Genomic DNA, 17,747 nt, shown 5'->3' with positions numbered 1-17,747 from the left:
ATTCACAATTGTTTCAGAGTCCCGCAATAAAAGCAACGATGCTAATGTTCTCTGGGTGACACTGAATAGACTGATACCCCATGTCATTGATCCGCAATCCATTGGTAAGGCTGTACAGTGAAATAAGTATGCCCCAATGCAATTATAAAGTATAATACATCCAGTGTGATTTGAACAGATTTTTGACAAATTAACAAATTATTGTCATCTGTTGATTTTATATAACAACATTCCAACCTCGTTTAGCATGATCTATTCAATTATGGCATAATTCTACTATTTGTATTCATTTGCATAAATGTCAATGACAAACTTTTATTTTGAAGGCTAACTGCAGAGTCCACTATTGTGGCTAATCCTTATTGTGGCTAGCTTCACATAGATGGGTCCGACCACCATTAAAACTACTTCAGAATTGGTGGGTCCCCCAATGGATTGTTGAGCTAACATAGGCTAATGCGATTAGCATGAGGTTGTAAGTAACAAGAACATTTCCCAGGACATAGACATATCTGATATTGGCAGAAAGCTTAAATTCTTATTAATCTAACCGCGCAGTCCAATTTACAGTAGCTATTACAGTGACAGAATACCATGCTATTGTTTTAGAAGAGTGCACAGTTTTGAACTTGAAAAGTTAATAACAAACAAACCAGGCACATTTGGGCAGTCTTGACACAACATTTTGAACAGAAATACAATGGTTCATTGGATCTGTATAAACTTTGCACATGCACTGCTACCTTCTAGTGGCCAAAATCTAAATTGTACCTGGGCTGGAATAATACATTATGACCTTTCTCTTGCATTTCAAAGATGATGGTACACTTAACCCATCCCAGAAACACATCCAGGCCACCTTTGAGTCTGACTGCAGTGAGCCTTTGAGTCTGACCTTTGAGTCTGACCTTTGACACAGACTCAAAGGTGGGCTGGATGTGTTTCTGGGATGGGTTATGTTTCCTCCGGTTACAGAATTGAATGGTCCTTTTTGGGCAGTGGAGAAGAGTTGCATTCGTCAGAGACAGTGTCACAGCCTTGTGGTCAGAGATGCCTAGCTCCAGGTCAGGACATCCAAGATCAAGGCAGGGATATCTCCAGGGATAATATAGTCGGTCTGTCCACGGTTGTGGGTGGGAACATTTACATATTGCACAAGGTTTAGAGACAGTCCAGAAAGTTAAGAAAGTCAGCAGCCATGCTTGGGTGAGTCAACATGGATGTTAAAGTCTCCCAAAATTAAAATGTTGGAGAAGATGAGGCATACCGAGGTTAATAGTTCAGAAAACTCTTGAGATAAAAGAGGTGCTTGTCCAAAGTGACTTCCAGTCGTGTGCAGGGCCAGCTCCAGGGATAAGTAGCATTGTGGTAGCAGAATTGGGCTGAGCTGTTGTAACTTCTCAAGGTTTATACTCTGTTCTGTGTTCTGGAACTGTTGCTTGTATAAAATAACTGTTGTGAAACAATATGATTGTATTATTACCTCCCACTTTATAAGCGGCAGATAACTACTTACTCTTCAAGCTAAAGCTATTAAATATTCACTATTATCCCTTCAATAGCCTCTGCCTAGAGTTTTTGGATACAGTTTTCCACAAGATTTGGTGCCGTGACCTGGATGAGAGCAACCTGACTTCTTGACCCGTTTCACTTGGCTTTGACCCAGGCATCCCTCCGGTCACAACTAAGAAGAGACATTCAAAAATCTCAGTGAGGGACTGTCTGTTTTCCAGTCGAGCGTTAATGATAAGAGATTTCTTGTCCTCCTCATCCATTAAATGTTGGGGTTAAATTTGGCAGAATTATTGAACTATAATAATTAATCTGGCCGGTGAACAGTAGAACCTAAGGAAATTGGTTCAGAGGATCTAAGGAAATTGACCCAGAGTTAACATTGATCAATGGGAGCAGAGTAAAACTGGTTTAGAGGAACCAGGAAACTGGTTTAGAGAACCTAAGGAAATCGGTTCATAGGATCTAAGGAAATAGATGCGGAGAGTAAATCTAAGGAAACCGATTTACATTATGTGTCTCCAATAGTAGGGATTGGATTACCTACAAACACATGAAATATACTATTAGAACGGTATATTAGAAGAAATTGGATAGCCTGCAAATAAGAATTGGATAGCCTACAGCAGGATTTGGATAGCCTGCAAGTAGGAATTCAATAGCCTGCAATTATACAGTGCCTTGTGAAAGTATTCGGCCCCCTTGAACTTTGCGACTTTTTGAAACATTTCAGGCTTCAAACATAAAGATATAAAATGTATTTTTTTGTGAAGAATCAACAACAAGTGGGACACAATCATGAAGTGGAACGACATTTATTGGATATTTCAAACTTTTTTAACAAATCAAAAACTGAAAGATTGGGCGTGCAAAATTATTCAGCCCCTTTACTTTCAGTGCAGCAAACTCTCTCCAGAAGTTCAGTGAGGATCTCTGAATGATCCAATGTTGACCTAAATGACTAATGATGACAAATACAATCCACCTGTGTGTAATCAAGTCTCCGTATAAATGCACCTGCACTGTGATAGTCTCAGAGGTCCGTTAAAAGCGCAGAGAGCATCATGAAGAACAAGGAACACACCAGGCAGGTCCGAGATACTGTTGTGAAGAAGTTTAAAGCCGGATTTGGATACAAAAAGATTTCCCAAGCTTTAAACATCCCAAGGAGCACTGTGCAAGCGATAATATTGAAATGGAAGGAGTATCAGACCACTGCAAATCTACCAAGACCTGGCCGTCCCTCTAAACTTTCAGCTCATACAAGGAGAAGACTGATTAGAGATGCAGCCAAGAGGCCCATGATCACTCTGGATGAACTGCAGAGATCTACAGCTGAGGTGTGAGACTCTGTCCATAGGACAACAATCAGTCGTATATTGCACAAATCTGGCCTTTATGGAAGTGTGGCAAGAAGAAAGACATTTCTTAAAGATATCCATAAAAAGTGTTGTTTAAAGTTTGCCACAAGCCACCTGGGAGACACACCAAACATGTGGAAGAAAGTGCAACAATGCAAAACGTTATGTTTGGCGTAAAAGCAACACAGCTCATCACCCTGAACACACCATCCCCATTGTCAAACATGGTGGTGGCAGCATCATGGTTTGGGCCTGCTTTTCTTCAGCAGGGACAGGGAAGATGGTTAAAATTGATGGGAAGATGTATGGAGCCAAATACAGGACCATTCTGGAAGAAAACCTGATGGAGTCTGCAAAAGACCTGAGACTGGGACGGAGATTTGTCTTCCAACAAGACAATGATCCAAAACATAAAGCAAAATCTACAATGGAATGGTTAAAAAATAAACATATCCAGGTGTTAGAATGGCCAAGTCAAAGTCCAGACCTGAATCCAATCGAGAATCTGTGGAAAGAACTGAAAACTGCTGTTCACAAATGCTCTTCATCCAACCTCACTGAGCTCGAGCTGTTTTGCAAGGAGGAATGGGAAAAAATGTGCAAAACTGATAGAGACATACCCCAAGCAACTGTAATCGCAGCAAAAGGTGGCGCTACAAAGTATTAACTTAAGGGGGCTGAATAATTTTGCACGGCCAATTTTTCCGTTTTTGATTTGTTAAAAAAGTTTGAAATATCCAATAAATGTCGTTCCACTTCATGATTGTGTCCCACTTGTTGTTGATTCTTCACAAAAAAATACAGTTTTATATCTTTATGTTTGAATCCTGAAATGTGGCAAAAGTTCGCAAAGTTCAAGGGGGCCGAATACTTTCGCAAGGCACTGTATATATGATGAGAGGGTTATCAAGTCCTTTGTGTGCATAATAGGTTACCAAAGAAGTATTATAATATAAGTAATCGGTTTGCACACATGACAGGGTTATCATGTCGTATGTGTGTATAATGGGATTGTAGAGAAGTATCATAATATATATAATTGGTTTGCACACATGAGAGGGTTATCAAGTTGCATGTGTGTATAATGGGTTACCAGAGATTTTGTGTAATAATAGAGGACTAAGAAATCAATTAGAAATCATGGGTGGTAAACCCTCTAAGTGTACAGTTGAAGGTGCTGATCCAGTTCATTTTAAAATCGCCTCCGCCTACTGGTTAGAGCGTTGGACTAGTAACCGGAAGGTTGCGAGTTCAAACCCCAGAGCTGACAAGGTACAAATCTGTCGTTCTGCCCCTGAACAGGCAGTTAACCCACTGTTCCTAGGCCGTCATTGAAAATAAGAATTTGTTCTTAACTGACTTGCCTGGTAAAATAAAAAAATAAAAAAAACTGACCCCTCCCTTTGCTCCCCATACACAGCCTCAACCCCCAACTCTAGTGGTTTTGTATCTTCCACTGGAGCACATTAAATTGAAATGTCCTTCCACCTCCTCCTCCAGCTCATCAAAGTACAAACATTGTAAACGTTTATTCCTGCACACAGATGTTGTACATCTAGTCCAGAATTGATTAGGATGCAGTTGCTGCACCCAATTGGCTAGGGACGCTGATTGGGAGACCCCCACAGAACCTGCCAGGGAAAATAGAAGCCGTAACAGCAGTAGTGTAACACTATTACCCTACTCGAGTAGATTGGACCAAAATTACATCCTGTGTTATGACTGATGGTGAAGATGCCCATGGTTTCTCGAGCAGGATGAGAGACATATTTTTCAAGCACTCCGGAATGGCCCCCTGATAAGCCAGCAGCAACTTTTTGCAGGCCCTAGCAGATTTGTTAAACAACAGGTTTCATATTTTGACTAGTACAGAACGCAAGCCATATGTCAATATAACAGGTCTAGATGTTAATATCGCAAGTGAAAGGAGCTCTGGGATCGTTTACTTTAGTGTCTATTTTGCTTAATTGGAACCTGAATCATCTGTCTTCAGTATGATTATGTATACGCATGGTTTTATTGAGGCTTCCTGCCCAAAATGCAGTAAGCTTGATTAAAAAAGAGAGCGAGGTACATAGGCGTAGTAGTACCAAATATGACATTTTTAGAACTTAAATAAAATTGTGAATTTTTAGGATTGAATAAGATGTAGTATAATGAAAACTAACTGTTTATTTTCTCTTCCAGGACTGATGGAATGTCATATACTAAGTATTCTGATTAGTTTAACAATGATTCTGAATCTCTTCCTTTGAAATGCTTCCTGAGGCTGCTGCCTTGGTAGAGCAATTAGTGAAATTCTGCAGTACTATAAAGTATAAAGGTACCTGGATCTGGCTGTTAATTAAGGAAGCTCCCAAATTAAGTAGGACTGGCAATTTGTTTGTTTTTGCCCTACGTTTAACCACACAACAGCATACACACGCAGCCCACATGTTATGAATATGTGTAGTGGTGTTATTACTGTCTGATTTAATGTGTGTGGTTTTTCTATTTGGCTTTAGTAGGTTCTTCACGGGTTAAAAAGGATGCACCTGAAATGGCACACAAATGTCCATTTCTGAAGTGACTATTGTCTGAATTTTGATTGAATACATGTTCTCCTGATAAGAAATGTACTGAAGAACCCAATGTTACCCTGGTGTAGAGAATGTTTGACAACAATGAGTCTGAAGTACAGTGAAAGAAAAGGGAAAGAACAGACTCACTTAATGGTGTTGAATGACCTCTGTCCTAACCTTCTGGTGAGGTCTGATCACCCCTGCTAGAAACATCAGTGACATTGGTTAAAATTTTAATATAATATGTAAACGCAGATAATTATGAAGGGTATTGTTGTTGATACAAATCTCACCAGATTTGTGTTTATATACCTGGCCTTTTTTCTTTACCATTTATAATGAATCAATAGTTCTAATTCTGAATCGGATGGGCGAGAAGGAGAAAGACAGAGCGCTGACCCTGAACTGTGAAGAAAGCACAAAGGGAGGGGCAGGTGAGCTACTCACACACAACAAGTGCATGAGTGGTGTGAGGGAAACCTGTCTCTAGTCTATTTTACTATTACTTGAATTCCCTTATGGGAAACAATTATTTCCTTATGGAGTTATCAAGGGTTGTAATTCTAATTTTATTTGTTATTCTGATTTGTTTATTTTTATTTAACTGCCACTATTGGGTTACCTTGGATGCATGAATCACAGTGTGAGTCATGTGTCCAATGGGGGAATGGTAAGTGCTTGTGGAAGATAATGGTACGCACCCAAATATACGTAACAATCGCCGCACAAATCTGTGCCCAATGTCCAGTACTACTTAAGTAGTTTCAGGGTTATCTGTACTTTACAATTATACTTTGGACAACTTTTACTTCACTAAATTTCTAAGGAAAATAATGAACTTTTTACTCCAAACATTTTCCCTGACACCCAAAAGTACTCGTTACATTTCAAATGCTTAGCAGGACCTATCAGGAATCAAGGAAAGACCCAGATGCAGACACGTCAAATTGACAATGGTTTAATATTCCAACAGGGGCAAGCAATAGACAGGTCAAGGCATTCAGGAGTCAGTAAACCAGAGGTGGGGCAATGGTATTGGATGGCAGGCAGTCTCAGGGTAGGCAGAGGTCAACAATCCAAAGGTGGGGCAAAGGTACAGGATGGCAGGCAGGAAGGCTCAGGCAGATTGGTCAGGCAGGCAGGCTCAGAGTCAGAACAGGCAAGGGTCAAAACCAGGAGGGCTAGAAAAAGAAAAGAGAAAGAGAAAAAGAGAGACTGGGAAAAGCAGGCGCTGAGAAGAAAAACGCTGGTTGACTTGACAAACAAGACGAACTGGCAACGGACAAACAGAGAACACAGGTATAAATTCACAGGGGATAATGAGGAAGATGGGCGACAGCTGGAGGAGGGTGGAGACAATCACAAGGACAGGTGAAACAGATCAGGGTGTAACAGGGCTGGGAAATTTTCCAATTCACACACTTATCAAGAGAACATACCTTGAGAGGTGAGAAGGTAGGATGGCCTCACTGTCCACCTACTGGCCTATAAAGACCACCAGCCTTCTACTCCACCAATGACTTTGATGACAGAATTTACCCACAAGAAGGACCGCCGCTCCACCTTCCTGTTCAGATTGGTTTACAGAGAGAATACTGTAAGAACGGCCCAGGTTCTGAATTCTGTCGCTGTACATTTCAAAAGTTCTTAACAAATAGTTATATTGACTACATCATCTTAGATCGCTCATGAATGTCTTAATCGAAATTACGGATTGTCTCTTATCCACTCATCGTTCCCTTATGCCATAGTTTGTACATCTCAATTGTCAGCAGAAACCACATTTGTTTAAGCAAGTCAGCCATATCAGCTATGTTTTTTTTAAAGGCAGTAAATGAGTCTGAATTAACTGTTTTGCTGCCAGACAAGGCTCCTGATAGCCAGGTGTAGTGGTGGTAAGGATTCACTCCATGGTGCTGAAAAGAAAACTGCTGTTGGGACAGCTTTATGTAGGGCGTAACAGTTTGTGGGCATCGTTTGTCACTGTTATAGTGCAATTAATGTATTGTTTAGGGTTGTGTAGTGCAGTGGCTTTGTTGGCATGCAACAACAACAAAAAATATTTGTTTTTTTAGCCCCACCAAGATTTACATGCTAAAATCGACACTGTAACCAGTGTATAGTAAAATGCACTAAAGAGGAACAATGGGTACACATTGAAGATACGCATGGTCATCCCCAGAATCTTTTCACATGTCTATTTTCAAAGGATAAAGCTAAGAACATTAACAACATCATAGTTAAGAACACTATAACAATATGGAAGAAAATGAAATGTATTGTACAATAACAAATATCACTCCCTAAAACACAACTCTATGGAACAATCCTTTCATAGTTATTCCGAATTCACCCATAAATTGGTCCACATGGAGAACTAATGTCATAGAAACCGTAAATTACTTGGTAATAGGAAATACATGTATTTCCATGACAGAATTAAAATGCAATGTTGGACTGACCAATGTAGATATTTTCATATACATGCAACTTAAAAGTTTTGTATGCAGAAATTTTGATTTGAAATCTTTGGACATAAGAACAATCTTGAGGGAATCCTGCTGGTGTCAGAAAATGATATTTATATGATTGCTAAGATATACAAAACCTTGGAGAGACCGATCCAACTGACATTCCCTAAGAAAAAGCATAAACTATTGGAACAAAGACTTAAAAATAACTGATATTGGCACAAGATGGAGGGGATGTTGGAACGTAACTAACTAAATTGCAGTTAATGAAAATGTGTGCTTAATCCAGTATAAATTAATGTATAGAATGTATTACACAAGAGACACAATTCACAAATTCTACAGCACAATAGCAGAGTTATGTCTTTAGTGTAAAACTAACAATGACTCAATAGTCCATGGCTTCTGGGAATGCTATAAAGTCCCAAAATTATGGGCAGAGTTAGAAAGTTGGCTGTTGGAAGAATTACAGTGGAAATGTACTTTTAATCTGTCTGTCGGCATATTTAAAGATATGGCATATTAAGGTGCAGTGAGATCCCCAATGGGTTGGAAGATACTTTTCTCGTCAACACAGACTTAAAAACTGGAAATCAACCAGCCCTCCATCGTGAACTCAATGGAAAGGTAAAATGCTTATTATCTAAATATTGAAAGTGTGTGTGTGAAGGAGATAAACAAAATGGTCTAGTTTGAGGCCATGTGGCAGAGAGTGATGTGGGTGCTGGAGCTGGGGTGTGAGCAGCTGGTCTGGGGTGGTGATGTGACTGAACAAGTGACTGTCTGGGGGTGGGTCATGTTATGACTCAGCAATCTTACCCTCCTCCCTCAAAACCTTAAATTAACATTATTTTATAGTAGACCTACCAAAGCCAGTCTATTAAAGTGTGTGTACAAAAATATACATATATATTTTTTGTAAGATTATTTATTATTTTTTTTACAATACAATGGGAAAAAAATACACATACACGTATAATAATAATAATATATATTTTTTTAAGTATATATATATATATATTGTATACATACTTAGTAGACTGGTTTTGGCATGCCAAATTAAGAATAATGTTCATTGAAGGTTTTGAGGGAGGGAAAGATTGCTGAGTCATAACATGACGCGCGCCACACGGTCACGTGTGTTCAGTCAACGTTAAGTCTGTGAACTAGGACATTTTGCACACTCAAACAGTGGATGCTTGGCTAGCGGATTGAATTGACCGTTTCTCACTAACGTTATAAGGAAGTGATTCAATCACGGGGAAATATATTTAAGTGTAATTGCTATTCTGAATTAAATAGGTATTGCATGGGGTAGCAACCTTGGCATTTCTATTCCGCGCGTGGGACATTGTATTAGCTTTCTAGATAGCAAGAGATATGTAAAGGCCTCCCCCTTTTTGTCAAGCTAGCTAATAAGTATCAGCGTTACAATTTAAATAACTACATCAGTGTTCATTTTGCTTGAGTTTTGTTTTGTTGAAAGTAATTAGCTAGCTACATTGCTGAACTTGGCTAAATAACGTTCGCTAACGAGCAAAATTAATAGCTAACAGGAGCTTAACAAAATAGTACGCGCTAGTCTCGCTGTTGGTGCCGAACGCTTGTGCTATGGGTTTGCTGTCACAAGGGTCACCGCTCAACTGGGAAGAAACCAAAAAGTATGCAGACCATGTCAGGAAGCATGGCATCGTTCAGTTTCTCAACATCTATAACAAGGTGAAAGAACGACAGAAGGATGTATTGTTATGGGGCGATGAGGTAAGGCTGCCATTGCCGAACTTTTACATAAACGTATTTTTTTCATTACATGTGATCTCAGTAATGTCAGTCAGTGTGTGTGCTCTATCACCAGTGAAGTTGCAACTATGTTGACAACGTGCCAACTTGATTGTGATGATGAAACGTGTAACCGATTTACAGTAACTAGTGTTGATATCAGTCACATCTGGGCATCAGTACAGTAGATTATACAAATGATAATCATACAAATGTTTCCCTTAATCACACACATGGATAGGGGTGGAAAGAGTACTGTAAAATCCTACTCAAGCAGTAAGTACTGTTACTTTAATTAAATTGTAATCAAGTAGGAGTAAAAGTACTGGTGTAAAAAAAACAAAAAACGAATCAACTAAAAGTAAAAAGTACCACATTTTTAAAATGTACTCAGAGTAAAAGTTACCAAGTTCAAAAATAATTAGCTATTTCAATTTTGGTTATTTTTTTATTCTCCTTTTTATAAGAACTTTTCCAAAAACGTTTCTATATACTACTGTATATGTAATATTGTTTACATGTAATACTTGACAAGCTAAATGTTCCATAAAACACCAGAAAATAACCAACAAGTTAAGATTCAGCACAGCTGATTTTAATATTAAATCTTCAACTTCACATATACAAATGTTCAAAAGGCATATTTTTTTGTGGAACTGCCTATTGAACACTTAACTCACTCCAGTTGTCTCTGAATTTGCCATTCAGTTTCAGTAGGAGCTGATTTTCTAAGTTAATTGAGTCTATCCTAGCTCACTTCGCAGTGAAGCGTAGTCCAGCGCAGCTACAAAGACGCTCACAGGCGGCAAATTCTTTATGTACGGAAACAAATAAAGTAAATCCATTTCGTCCAATGGACTAGCAAGATACCCATCCAGCTCCCCTGTACCTTCTGACCGTTTGGTTGTCAGTGATGAAGAAATCCTCTTCATCAGATGAATGCTGCCTTAGATGAGCAGTCTCGTCCTGTGTGATTGTGTCAAGATGATTCTTCAGGTACGCCAAACCTGTACATTGGAAACAACACAACATTCACATATTCAGTGTTTCAGCATACTCTTTATGTGGCTGGCAACACAATCATATTGGCATTAGCTCTAACAGACTTCCAGTCTTGTTATTCTGAGTTACTGAGATTGATTTGTGTTGTTCAAATACATTCAGACCCAACAAATTCTCTAATGAGGTGAGGCCATGTCTGGCTGTACCCAAACCTAGTTATATGAAAAGGTTATTGTCCAGTACCTGTAAATAATGGAAAAAAAGAAAACGTATTTAAAAAAAAAAAAAAAAAAAAAGACTCAGACTAAAATATATCATCATATGGACAATGAGGTTAACCTTTTGGCGTAAAGAAATCATACCGGCTGTGATGACATCAGCTTTGTCAGTCCAAGACGTCTTCAACTTTTGCAGAAGGATTGCAGCAGCAATAAGATGTGGCTCCTCCATCATTTCTCCAAAGTGCTTTTGGAGACTGTTCTGAATGGCTCTGATAAGTGGTAGGTACATTTGGCAAGATGCTTCCAGCCTTTGAAGTTTTGTTTTTAGTAAGAAGATCACTGGCAGCAGCCACCACATATGCATGTTGATCTCAGACTGTAGAATGTTCAAAGCTGAGACCAAAGGCTTCATCACTTTGAAGTTCTCATTCAAGAAGGACATTTCTGCCGGGCTCAGCCTTGAAAGATTAAGGTAAATGTAGTACCTCTTAGAATTCTAAAATTTCATGGACAATAAATATTACTGTAATAGGAAAACATAACATTGATTAAAATTATTGCTACTCACATTTTCCCTTAATTCTTCACACTCATTTCTTTTGACATCCTCCCCCTTCTCTTGAATGATATGTGTGATCCTCTCCACTGCCAGGGAAGTTGAGTTTCAACGTGTTTGATTTGGACAGATGAACTGCAGTTTGCACTCATTCTCTACAACTTCAGCAGCTAAGGTTGACCGCCCCATTTTATTCCACATGGCTTGGCATTTGGCAAAAGATGACCTGGACAACCTTTTGTAGCTATCACTATTTGTTTCTGCCAACGCAGAATCTGTTGCAATGAGGTTCAGCAGGTGACATGCACACCGTTGATGCTGAGGGAGTTCATATTCTAGGCCACTGTCATTAACCAGGATGGAAAATTGGTCTTGGTATTCAACCTGCTCTGCTGGCTCTTCAGCATCTGAGTCTTGGTCTGCTGACTCTACTGCCTGGCTCTGCTCACCAAAAACATTGAATGCTTTGAAGTTTGATCCATTGTCTGTTGTGGATCTTATCACTTTCCCTCTGATCCTGTATGCACAATGGATGTCATCGAGGGCACCTGCAAGCACATCAAATGTGTGGGAACCTCTCAATCTCTTGCAAACTAATGTAGCAGAACGTCTCACCAGAGTTTCTTCATCTGTCCAGTGACATGTGACCACGATGTAACTTCTTTGATGAGCTGTCCAACAATCGGCGATGGTGGCAACATAATTTACCCTGCCAAGGTATGATTGGCAGATTCATGTATTCATGTATTCTTGAACGAACATTAGGTCTGGAGATGACTTTGCATTGAGGATGCAGGGTGGTTACCAACTCTTTAAAAGCTGGTTTTTCGACCACAGAGAATGGCTGTTGGCCCTCACAGATCAAATTAATGACAAGCTTGTCAACGGTTGCCTGTGAGATGCACCACGCGGATGGCTAGCCACTATAATGTCAATGCGGTTGTAGCCTGCACTACAGCTTATAGTTCCTTCAGCTGTGTAAAGACGTTGGTCAGGGTTAGCTTCTAACTAGCTAGGAACAGGATGAGCTAGCTAATGTTAGCATTATGCTACAGATTGATTGCAAATGGCTGATAGCAACACTTTGTTAGCCTACACAACAAACACCATTCATGGTGATAAAATATATTTATAAATTTACTTTTTGTACCATTACATGTTTCCTCAAGTTTGATGCAGAACTTTTGTAGCCAGCCACCTCCACCATCTTTGATAAGCAGAGCTTATTATTTATTTTTCAAGTTGATTAGGAAACCTGTTTTTTTTGTTTTTTTTCATGGCATGTAGCTACCTTTTTTTACAGCCAGAAAATCCTGCTACCGATCATCATTTAGTTTGCATACACAGCTATGATTGGGCTGTTTTTGTGCGATGTGTGGAATTGAATTGTATTGGTCCATCTGGTCATGTTACTTGTCACTGACAAACAAGTTAATATTTCTAGATGCTACAAAAGGCGCAAAATGTATGTGCTTGCCATGATGTGTATCCTTTTTCCAGATTGTATTCTGTAATGGATAGTTTTGAAAATGTACTTAAGTGAAAGTACAGCCTTTGAAAAATACTCAAAGTACACAGAAAAGCTACTCAATTACAGGAATGTGAGTAGTTTTAATTTGTTACTTCCACCCCTGCAAAAGGATGCTTCGATGTTTATACTCTGTCCATAAACATTGAACCCATTCAAAGCAGCTGACCAATGCATAACTGTTTTTGATTTAGACAACTTCGTTCAGTAACTTATTTATTATTCAGTTATTTAGGCTATGGAACCATTTGTATGAATACTAGTCTCTTTGAAAATGGAGAGGTTTTGTTCTCTATAAGATGGTTTACATTTCATGGGAACCTGAAACCCTCTACGACAGACATTTGGAACATCTTCATCTAAAAAGGGTTTGGTAACTAAGTGTTTCACTGAATAAATATGCTTATTTGTCATGGTTTGCACCTATTGAGATTTTATTTTGAGACATTTCTTTTATGGGTCGACCGATTATGATTTTTCAACACAGATACCGATTTATTGGAGGACCAAAAAAGCCGATGCCGATTTATAAAAAAATAAAAAATAATAATAATGTATTTGTAATAATGACAATTACAACAATACTGAATGAACACTTATTTTAACTTAATATAAAACATCAATAAAATCAATTTAGCCTCAAGTAGATAATGAAACATGTTCAATTTGGTTTAAATAATGCAAAAACAAAGTGTTGGAGAAGAAAGTAAAAGTGCAATATGTGCTATGTAAGAAAGCTAACGTTTCAGTTCCTTGCTCAGAACATGAGAACATATGAAAGCTGGTGGTTCCTTTTAACATGAGTCTTCAATATTCCCAGGTAAGAAGTTTTAGGTTGTAGTTATTATAGGACTATTTCCCTCTATACCATTTGTATTTCATTAACCTTTGACTATTGGATGTTCTTATAGGCACTTTAGTATTGCCAGTGTAACAGTATAGCTTCCGTCCCTCTCCTCGCTCCTCCCTGGGCTCGAACCAGCAACACAACGACAACAGCCACCACACCGAAGTGTTACCCATGCAGAGCAAGGGAAACAACCACCCTAAGGCTCAGAGCGAGTGAAGTTTGAAACGCTATTAGCGCTAACTTGCCAGTCATTTCACTTCGATCACACCAGCCTCATCTCGGGAGTTGATAGGTTTGAAGTCATAAACAGCGCAATGATTGACACACAACAAAGAGCTGCTGGCAAAATGCACGAAAGTGCTGTTTGAAAGAATGTTTACTCGCCTGCTTCTGCCGACCACCGCTCAGTCAGATACTTAGATACTTGTATGCTCAGTCAGATTATATGCAACACATAGATAATATCTAGTAATATCATCAACCATGTGTAGTTAACTAGTGATTATGATTGTTTTTTGTTGAATTTGACCCCTTTTTCTCCCCAATTTCGTGGAATCCAATTGTTTAGTAGCTGCTATCTTGTCTCATCGCTACAACTCCCGTACGGGCTCGGGAGAGACGAAGGTTGAAAGTCATGCGTCCTCCGATACACAACCCAACCAAGCCGCACTGCTTCTTAACATCGCCATCCAACCCGGAAGCCAGCTGCACCAATATGTTGGAGGAAACACTGTGCACCTTGCAACCTTGGTTAGCGCGCACTACGCCCGGCCCGCCACAGGAGTCGCTGGTGCGCGATGAGACAATGATTTCCCTACCGGTCAAACCCTCCCTATTCCGTGCATCGCCCCTCGGACCTCCCGGTCGCGGCCGGTTACGACAGAGCCTGGGCGCAAACCCAGAGTCTCCGGTGGCACAGTGGATGCTGCAGTACAGCGCCCTTAACCACTGTGCCACCCGGGAGGCTTGATTGATTGTTTTTTATAAGACGTTTAATGCTAGCTAGCAACTTACCTTGGCTTACTGCGTTTGCGTAACAGGCAGTCTCCTTGTGGAGTGCAACGAGAGCGGGACAGGTCGTTATTGCGTTGGACTAGTTAACTGAAAGGTTGCAAGATTGGATCCCCCGAGCTGACAAGGTGAATCTGTCGTTCTGCCCCTGAAGGAGGCAGTTAACCCACCGTTCCTAGGACGTCATTAAAAATAAGAATGTGTTAACTGACTTGCCTAGTTTAATAAAGATTAAATAAAGGTGTAAAAAAACAAAAATGGACTGGAAAGTAACGTTAGCCTGCCTTCTATGCTAACTTTAGCTAGCTAGATAACTTAGCTGTCAGTTGGTAACGGGTTGCTAAAGTCAACGTTTGCTAGAATAGTTTAAACTATTTTGATTAACTTATTGCATACGGAAAATATTTATAATCCTTGACATTTCCGCATTTTGTTACGTTACAGCCTTATTCTAAAATGGATTAAATTGTTTTCCCTCATCAATATACACACAATAGCCCATAATGACAAACCGAAAACAAACAGGTTTTTAGACATTTTTGCAAATGTATTAAAAATACAAAAATAAAAACCTTTTTTTACGTAAGTATTCAGACCCTTTGCTATGACTTGAAATTGAGCTCAGGTGCATCCTGTTTCCATTGCTCATCCTTGATTTTTCTAGAATTTGATTGGAGTCCACCTGTGGTAAATTCAATTGATTTGACATGATTTGGAAAGGATGATGTTTACAGTCATGGCCAAAAGTTGAGAATGATGCATATACATTTTCACAAATTCTGCTGCCTCAGTTTTTATGGTGGCAATTTGCATATACTCCAGAACGTTATGAAGAGTGATCAGATGAATTGCAATTAATTGCAAAGTCCCTCTTTGCCATGCAAATGGACTGAATCCCAGAAAACATTTCCTCTGCATTTCAGCCCTGCCACAAAAGGACCAGCTCACATCAGGTCAGTGATTCTCTCGTTAACACAGGTGTGCGTTGACGAGGACAAAGCTGGAGATCACTCTGTTATGCTGATTGAGTTCGAATAATAGACTGGAAGCTTCAAAAAGAGGGTTGTGCTTGGAATCATTGTTCTTCCTCTGTCAACCATGGTTACCTGCAAGGGAACACGTGCCATCATCATTGCTTTGCACATAAAATGCTTCACAGGCACGGATATTGCTGCCAGTAAGATTGCCCCTAAATCAACCATTTATCGGATCGTCAAGAACTTCAAGGAGAGTGGTTCAAGTGTTGTGAAGAAGGCGTCTGGGCGGTCAAGAAAGTCCAGCAAGTTTCAGGTCCATCGGGACACCACCAGTACAGAGCTTCCTCAGGAATGGCAGCAGGCAGGTGTGAGTGCATCCACGCACAGTGAGGCAAAGACTTTTGAGGATGGCCTGGTATCAAGAAGGGCAGCAAAGAAGCCACTTTTCTCCAGGAAAAACATCAGGGACAGACTGATATTCTGCAAAAGGTACAGGGATTGGACTGCTGGGGACTGGGGCTAAAGTCCCTTTCTCTGATGAATCCCCTTTCCGATTGCTAGGGGCATCTGGAAAAAAACTTGTCCGGAGAAGACAAGGTGAGCGCTACCATCAGTCCTGTGTCATGCCAACAGTAAAGCATTCTGAGACCAGTCATGTGTGGGGTTGCTTCTCAGCCAAGGGAGTGGGCTCACTCACAATTTTGCCTAAGACAACAGCCATGAATAAAGAATGGTACCAACACATCCTCCGAGAGCAACTTCTGCCAACCATCCAGGAACAGTTCGGTGAAGAACATTGCCTTTTCCAGCACATTGCCATAAGGCAAAGTGATAACTAAGTGCCTCGGGGAACAAAACATCAATATTTTGGCTCCATGGCCAGGAAACTCCCCAGACCTTAATCCCATTGAGAATTTTTGGTCAATCCTCGAGCCTGGTGGACAAACAAAAGCCCACAAATTCGGACAACTAGTCGGTGCCGATTGCAGAGCTGTTGAAAAAGAAGGATCAACACTGTAAATATTAACTCTTTGCATCAACTTCATGTAATTGTCAATAAAAGCCTTTGACACTTATGAAATGCTTGTAATTATACTACAGTATTCCATGGTAACATCTGACAAAAATATCTAAAGACACTGAAGCAGCAAACTTTGACACAAATATTAATTTCCATTCTCAACTCTTTGCCACGACTGCATATAACGTTCCACTGTTGACCGTGCATGTCAAGAGCGAAATCCAAGCCATGAGTTCGAAGGAATAGAGCTCCGAGACAGGATTGTGTCGCTGCACAGATCTGGGAAGAGTACAAAAAAACAGCATTATGCTGTGGGGATGTTTTTCAGCAACAGGGAGAATATTCAGGATCAAGGGAAAGATGAATGGAGCAAAGTACAGAGAGATCCTTGATGAAAACCTGCTCCAGAGCTCTCAGGACCTCAGACTGGGATAAGGTTCAACCTTCCAACAGGACAACAACCCCAAGCACACAGCCAAGACGATGCAGGAGTTGCTTCGGGACAAGACTCAATGTCCGTGAGTGGCTAGCCAGAGCCCCGACTTGAACCCGGTGGAACAACTCTGGAGAGACTTGACAAAGCTGTGCAGCGACGCTCCCCATCCAACCTGACAGATCTTGAGAGATTCTGCAGAGAAGAATTGGAGAAGGTCCCCAAATACAGGTGTCAAGCTTTTACCATCATACCCAAGAAGACTAGGTCGCTTCCAAATGTGCTTGAACAAAATACTGAGTAATGGGTCTGAATAGTTATGTAAATGTCATATTTCAGTTTTTATCTATCTATATTTGCAAACCTGTTTTTGCTTCGTCGTTATGGTGTTTTGCGTGTAGATTGATGAGGGGGAAAAATTAATACATTTTAGAACAAAGCTGTAATGTAACTATGTGGATAAA

General features: G+C 40.0%; 1 protein-coding gene and 1 long non-coding RNA gene across 5 annotated transcripts in view; one reads left to right on the top strand and one right to left on the bottom strand.

Annotated features, from left to right (window-relative positions):
• The first annotated feature begins 9,060 nt into the window (after positions 1-9,060).
• The window catches only part of LOC135512142 (glutamate--cysteine ligase catalytic subunit-like), a 37,173-nt gene continuing 28,486 nt past the window's right edge, over positions 9,061-17,747 (top strand). The window contains exon 1 of one of the 4 annotated variants that reach the window (XM_064933843.1): positions 9,061-9,666. In XM_064933843.1, the coding sequence (XP_064789915.1) occupies positions 9,517-9,666 (150 nt within the window). In that variant the 5' untranslated portion in view covers positions 9,061-9,516. Of the gene's footprint in view, positions 9,667-10,684; positions 11,187-11,300; positions 11,380-17,747 lie in introns of those variants that run through there. The other 3 variants (XM_064933845.1, XM_064933847.1, XM_064933846.1) reach the window with 3 other exon arrangements.
• LOC135512143 (uncharacterized) lies at positions 10,604-11,609 on the bottom strand. Its single transcript, XR_010451379.1, has 3 exons — positions 11,476-11,609; positions 11,049-11,365; positions 10,604-10,691 (listed from the first exon to the last, which is right to left on the bottom strand). It is a non-coding gene; the product is annotated as an uncharacterized LOC135512143 (long non-coding RNA).

This window comes from Oncorhynchus masou, chromosome 24, assembly GCF_036934945.1.
Source record: "Oncorhynchus masou masou isolate Uvic2021 chromosome 24, UVic_Omas_1.1, whole genome shotgun sequence".
In the NCBI taxonomy this organism is placed as follows: Eukaryota; Metazoa; Chordata; class Actinopteri; order Salmoniformes; family Salmonidae; genus Oncorhynchus; species Oncorhynchus masou.
This window is presented reverse-complemented; position numbering and strand designations above follow the sequence as displayed.